At 38.8% G+C, this 6,210-nt stretch overlaps 1 protein-coding gene and 1 long non-coding RNA gene across 9 annotated transcripts; one reads left to right on the top strand and one right to left on the bottom strand.

Moving 5' to 3' along the window:
- LOC106296483 lies at positions 1-3,414 on the bottom strand. Of its 8 annotated transcripts, none has more exons than XR_001261238.1 (10): positions 2,931-3,414; positions 2,134-2,725; positions 1,795-1,963; positions 1,636-1,716; positions 1,318-1,391; positions 989-1,161; positions 722-755; positions 534-604; positions 340-439; positions 1-214 (listed from the first exon to the last, which is right to left on the bottom strand). It is a non-coding gene; the product is annotated as an uncharacterized LOC106296483 (long non-coding RNA). The 8 variants fall into 8 exon arrangements; XR_001261239.1 differs by having other exon boundaries at positions 2,948-3,414; XR_001261243.1 differs by having other exon boundaries at positions 989-1,157; positions 1,626-1,716; positions 2,134-3,411.
- Positions 3,415-5,012: 1,598 nt separating this feature from the next.
- Positions 5,013-5,789, top strand: LOC106297491 (zinc finger BED domain-containing protein DAYSLEEPER-like). The gene has a single exon (XM_013733722.1). The coding sequence runs from the start codon at positions 5,013-5,015 to the stop codon at positions 5,787-5,789; it is 777 nt and encodes a 258-aa protein (XP_013589176.1).
- The last annotated feature ends 421 nt before the right edge of the window (positions 5,790-6,210 follow it).

The raw sequence follows: 6,210 nt of genomic DNA, 5'->3' as shown, positions 1-6,210 counted from the left end.
ATCAAACTAAACCAAAATAATCTGTTTACACTAAACCAAATTAAAAAAAAAAATCTAACTCAATCTAAACCAGAAACTAATCTAAACCGAATTTTCAAGGCCACCTCTTCTCACGGAGCTTCTCTGCCACCTCAATCAGTTTCTTAAGTTCTCGCAGGGCATAATACCTCTTGCAGACTTTGTATCCCCACACTTGTAAAGCTGCTAATTTTCACTTGAAAAGTTACAAAGCAAACGAATTATAAACAATCCAGGTCAATGAAGCCAATTATCAACTCAACAATAAGAAGCAGGAAACAGATTTTCATTGAAATCTTCTTTTTCACACAAACACAATACCTGAAGTTTGTTAAAGGTTAAAAGCATGGTGATCTCCTTTAAAAGATCTTGGAGAACACTTTCAACTCCTTAACAGGTATTCCAACTGCCTTGGCGTTATCTTCATATGAAAAACAAAAGCAAAAATGAATTTATTATGGACTCAAGTGACAAATAGAAACACAAAGCGCTTCAAGGTATTTCTGCAAGCTTACTGCGGTAATATTGAGTGTCAAAGTCATGAACAGTCAAGCATCCTGATCATGTGACAGACTACGAATACTCCCTGGAAACAAATACATTTACCTTAAAAATGGTAACAAAGAAAATCAATGATATAACAAAGAATGCAAGGACTTGACACAAAACGAAAAGTATTTGATTTGAGAAAATGAGAGGTAACCTGGTTGTCAAATTCAAGCCCTGCAACGCCTCCTCTGGAAGTGAATTAATTTACAAAATCATTCAGTTACAAATTCTACACTACTCAAAAGTGTAAAATATTAGAAACAAAAAAAAGAAACTTCAAGGAGGAATGAATGTCGTGTAAGATCTCTCTAATTCCGAAAAAAAATTCTGAAATAGATACAAATTCTTATCTATCAATCAGACAAAACACACAACCAAACACTGAGAGAAACTAAAATTACATTTTCTTCATTGACTTTACCTTAGTATACTTGTAGCAACGGCGAGGGTTCAAAGGTATGTAATTGCAGGTCTTTTTTGAGTCTTTCTATTAAGTCCAAGTCCAAAGTCCCAAGCAGCATTATTTTCTAATCCACTCTGCTTCAAAATTCTTTGTTCTGTCACCCCACAGCCCGAAACTTCTCACCAGTCTTCCTGAATCAGTAACCAGATAAAGCTTGTTAGCTTGCTAAGATTGGTAGTCAAACACACAACTCCAGTATATGTATGAGACTACACAAAAACAAAAGTAAGTCTTCATAACGCAGAGCAAGTATGCTTTGCGAAATATGCAAGATGGGGAAAGACTACCTTAAAAATATATCGAAAGCTCGAAAGCTCAGTAAATGGAAAATATGTATCAACCCATCTCATCTCCACAGCACCTGGCAGCCAAAGCAAGCTTAAATCAAAGAGTAACAGATTCAAAAAAATTGTTCTCTGTTAAATCATTTCATCTAGGTATCTAGATCTTCATTCTACAGTCGATGCTATAAAGCATAGCAGCAACAACTTTCTTAGCCTTCATCTGAATGAAGAATAAAGCATCCAACATCCGAGCAAGTTGAACAACAAAATATATCAAACATGAGTAGATGAAGTTTATATATTGAACTTACACTGGCTTACCTGAGTAGCGGCATTTCTTTTGCGTCCACGACCTCCTTTCTTCTCGGGCTCAGCTTTTTGGGTCTCACCTTCTGTCCCATTCTATCAAAGCACACTAACTCCATTAAGAAAATTCACGTTCTTTAACCAACCAAATATAAATGGCAAAAAAGAGATTACTTTTGTGATATCCTCCATTTTCTCAAGAAGAAATTCAGAGTAGAGTTGGGTCTGAGTGAAGAGCTCATCCAGTTTAGTAAACTGGGTATCATTCAGATCATGAGCTTAACCGGATGCAGCATATTTGAAGAAAACGCCAGAACTCTTAACAATCTAGAATACGTGAAACCTGGAATAAACCTCTTCACTGAGAACGGAAGTGTAATTTAAAATTAATAATATAATATTTTATATTAAAACGTTTTACAGAAACATCTTTCTCTGTTTTCCCATCGCTGGCCGTCACAGAAGCCCTAAGAATCGTAAATGAAAAAACAAAAAATATATCAAAAGAGATACCGATTCTTTCAAAGCAGGAACCTAGACCCCCCTCCCCTGGTTCTAAGGATCCATCCCACAACTGGATTAGCCAAAATCGAAGCTCTGACTCGGCAAGTCCTGGTGAGACGTCGTTGAAATGGAAGGCGACGAGACATTTGCCGGCAGAAAGCTGAAATTTAAATCAGTAAAAAATGATCATATAAACAGGGTTTGGGTTTGTACAAAGTAAAGAGGATCAGTATATAAAGAAGGAGGAACAGAGGGAGCTGAAACGAAATCATCAAAACGAAATTGATTGATCGAAGTAAAGGATGGGATTGATTGTGTAGAGGGGGATCAGTTTCTACGGGATCGGAGGGAAGAAGACGAAGTGGTAGCGAAGATGACGATGGCTTCTAAACAAACTAAGCCCAACCGAAAGCAAACCTGTCTGAACAAAAGCCCAACCCAAAGCCATTACTAAATGACGTGGAAGAATGCTTCATCTCTATTGGTCGAATTTCCTGTCCGACGTGGATGTTGTAAGAAGGCTTCTTTTGCTCCTTTTAGTATAGTTTTGATCCCAGGATTCCCTTTAAGGTGCAGCAACATATACCATTGTATCCAGAACCTAGTCCATTGATAAAGCCTTTTTCCAGTAAGCATAGATAACCTTAATGTCAGACCCACTGAATGTAACCAAACTCATCATGCCGAGACTTGTACATTGGCTCCTAGTCCTAGCTATATAAACCTCTCTTATAAAACCATCGTACTTCAATATTCTCTTCAGTGTTCAAGACCCAGTGAAACACAAACATAACGAGAACACCCACCTTGTTCGAAAACAAACCTTTTCAGTTTTTTTTTTTCCCGTTCTCCCCGTTGTTATATACTCACTGCAACTGCAAAAACACATAAACCTTGTAATAGCTTTTGTCAACTTAGTTTGCCCCAACTTTCCATGAAAATGATTGCAAATATCCTCCGCAACAAAAAATCTACTTCCCTCTTGTGCCTCCACAGAGATCGCTCCTCTGTCTTATAGATCGTTATCGAATCCGCTGAATCTTCCTCCTTCCCTTTCAGCTCGTCCTCTAGATCCAGAGAAACTTCAATCGTACCTCAATCCAAACCGACCAAAAAGGTACCTCGAAATTTCGAGTAAACCCCATAAGAAGACGGCAAACATTCAAACCTTCGTTCCATAATTTCCTGATCGAACCCATGTCGTGAAAATCCCAGTCACAATCAAAGATCTCACACCAATCATCATAGAACCCACATAATACTCTCGATTTAGTTGAAAGGGATAAGCGAAATAAGAAAATACATTTTTTGTTGGAAGTAAATGATTTCGTGAAACTAATTAAAAGTATTAAATGGAACTAATTCAATTTAATTAAAATGATAGCTTAAAAATATTCTAGTCGCAGTATCTTGTAAATATTGTTGAAACAGGAGGACACCTAAAAAAAGACCTTCTGTTTTAATAGTATTGATTTGATCATAAATTAAAGAATTTTTTTACATCATTAAAATTCATTAGTATGAAAAGTAAAAGTGGCCACCCCGTTAATGTTTTTTTGGTAAAATGTTAAATTGTATATGAATTTAAAATTTTGACAGAAATTACAGAGAAAGTAAGAAGACCGAAAAACTAAAAAGAAAAGACTCCAAATAAAGGTTGTGTTATAACGTAATCAAAGAGCATCTAATCAAAAAGATATGAAGAAATCGAGCATCAAACTCAGAAATTTGTGTTGTTTCCAAAAATCCAAAAAATTGAATTCTCATCTTAGTTAGAGATGTCAAATGGGCCTAGTGTCCATGAGTAAACCATGTCCATATCCAATTGGACTGACCATTTTTGACTAAAAAATAAAGTTGTCCAATTGGATAAAAACCAATTAAACCCAAAATTATTGGGCTTGCCCATTTGGACATTTGGGGGAAATCCTAGGGTTTTCAACATTTGGGGGAAATCTCATCTCTCTCTCTCAAGTCTCGACTCTCTCCGTGGGTTTTCAAAATCTCTCTCTCTAGACTCTCTCCGGGAGTCGACGTCGCTCCGTCTCTCCGAATCTCCGACTCTCCGTCTCGACTTCTCTCCGACTCTCCGACTCTCCGTCTCGATTTCTCTCTGACTCTCCGTCCGTCTCGAGTCTCAGTCTCGCACTCTCTCAGGTTTGGTCGCTTCAGATTTGCTTGTTTGCATGTTTATTTTGATGGGTTTGCTGATTAATGTTTATGTTTGCATGTTAAATCAGGTCTTCTCTCTCTCTCTCTCTCTCTCTCGGCGACTGTCGATCCGTCTCTCTCTCTCTCTCTCGGCGACTCTCGATCTGTCTCTCTCTCTCTCTGCGACTCTTGACCCGTCTCTCTCTCTCTCGGCGACTCTAGATCAACTTCTTAAAAGGGTTTGCACGTCTTTGATTCTCTTATTTCGTTCATGTTCTGTTTGATTCATGGCTTGTTACTTTCAGTCTTTTTGCTTGATGTTAAGCTTGATATAATCTGATGGGTTTGTTATAGATGATTTTTTCTAGTTTGGTATGGTGTCTTGTAGCTTTGGTATGGTGTCTTGTAGCTTTGTAAGCTTGATGGGTTTAACTTATATTTAGCTCTCTCAGGATTGTGTTTCATTGTGACTTGTAACTTGCTTACATTGCTTTAGAATGTTTGATGGTTCACGCTTAATGGGTTTGTGGTTCTATTTCTTTCATTGTAACCGTCTTTGGTTCACGCTTGGATTTGTGAGATGGGTTTGTTTGCTTGATATAATCTGATGGGTTTGTTTGCTTGTTTTGCGAGATGGGTTTGTTTGCTTGTTTTGCGAGATGGGTTTGTTTGCTTGTTTTGCGAGATGGGTTTGTTTGCTTGTTTTGCGAGATGGGTTTGTTTGCTTGTTTTGCGAGATGGGTTTGTTTGCTTGTTTTGCGAGATGGGTTTCTCTGATGTTTTTCTTTGATTGCTTTCAGAAGGATACATTGAGTTTGAACAATGATGATGACTACGCGAGTGACAATGGGGATTCAGAACAGGAAATGGATGAGAACAATCCTGTGGTGGACGAGTCTCTGATGAGTACAGCCGAGGTGAAAGGTAAACACAAGCGTAGACACTCTAAGTGCTGGAACTTTTTTACTATAGAAGGAGATAGGATGCCTGATGGAAAATTTAAATGTGTCTGCAACTACTGTAACCACTTCTACATCCTAGACTTACATAAAAGTGGAACCAATACCCTTCTTCGCCACTCAAGAACCTGCCCTAAAACCCCTAATAACACATGTCCTAAGATCGATCAGTTGGTGTTTCGAGAAATGATTGCTGTGGCTATTGTGGAACATGATTTACCTTACGCCTTTGTTGAGTACATAAGAGTTCGAGAAGCATTGCATTATGCCAACCCGACCATAGAGTTCTGGTGTCGAAACACGGCGGTTTCAGATGTTTTTAAGATCTTTGAGAGGGAGAAAATGAAGCTCAGGCAGGTGTTGAGTGAAGTTCTGGGTAGGATCTGTCTAACGACGGATCTATGGAGAGCAATAACAATCAAAGGTTATCTCTGTCTTACTGCCCACTATGTCGACGCTGAGTGGAACCTTAGAGCTAAGATCCTCTCCTTTTTGCACTTTCCCTCCACCCCATTCTGGTCCGGCCATTGCCATGAAGCTAATGGAGCTGATTAAAGAATGGGGTTTGCAGAAGAAGGTCTTCACAGTAACCGTAGACAATGCATCCTTTAATGACAACATGCAAGGAGTTCTCAAGAGGCAACTTAGAAAGGATTTAGTCTGCAGTGGAGACTTCTTTCACATCAGGTGTGCTGCTCACATTCTGAATCTCATTGTCCAAGACGGATTATCGGTGATAAGTGACGCCTTGGAGAAGATCAGAGACAGCGTTAAGTATGTCAAGGTCAGTGAGTCTAGAGAGTTGCTGTTTCTAGGCTGTGTGGAGACTCTTGGGATTGTTAAGAAAGGCAGTTTGGTTTTGGATGTCACTACGCGGTGGAACTCAACCTATCTGACGCTGTCTAGGGCTCTTCACTACAAAGAGGCGTTTAAGAATCTTGCAGAAATCGAAGCAAGTTACAAGAGCTTACCTACA

This window comes from Brassica oleracea, chromosome C6 (genome assembly GCF_000695525.1).
Source record: "Brassica oleracea var. oleracea cultivar TO1000 chromosome C6, BOL, whole genome shotgun sequence".
Lineage (NCBI taxonomy): Eukaryota > Viridiplantae > Streptophyta > Magnoliopsida > Brassicales > Brassicaceae > Brassica > Brassica oleracea.
This window is presented reverse-complemented; position numbering and strand designations above follow the sequence as displayed.

Coding starts and splice junctions, on each gene's coding strand:
- LOC106297491 (XM_013733722.1), top strand. CDS start 5,013: ATGGGTTTGTTTGCTTGTTTTGCGAGATGGGTTTCTCTGATGTTTTTC.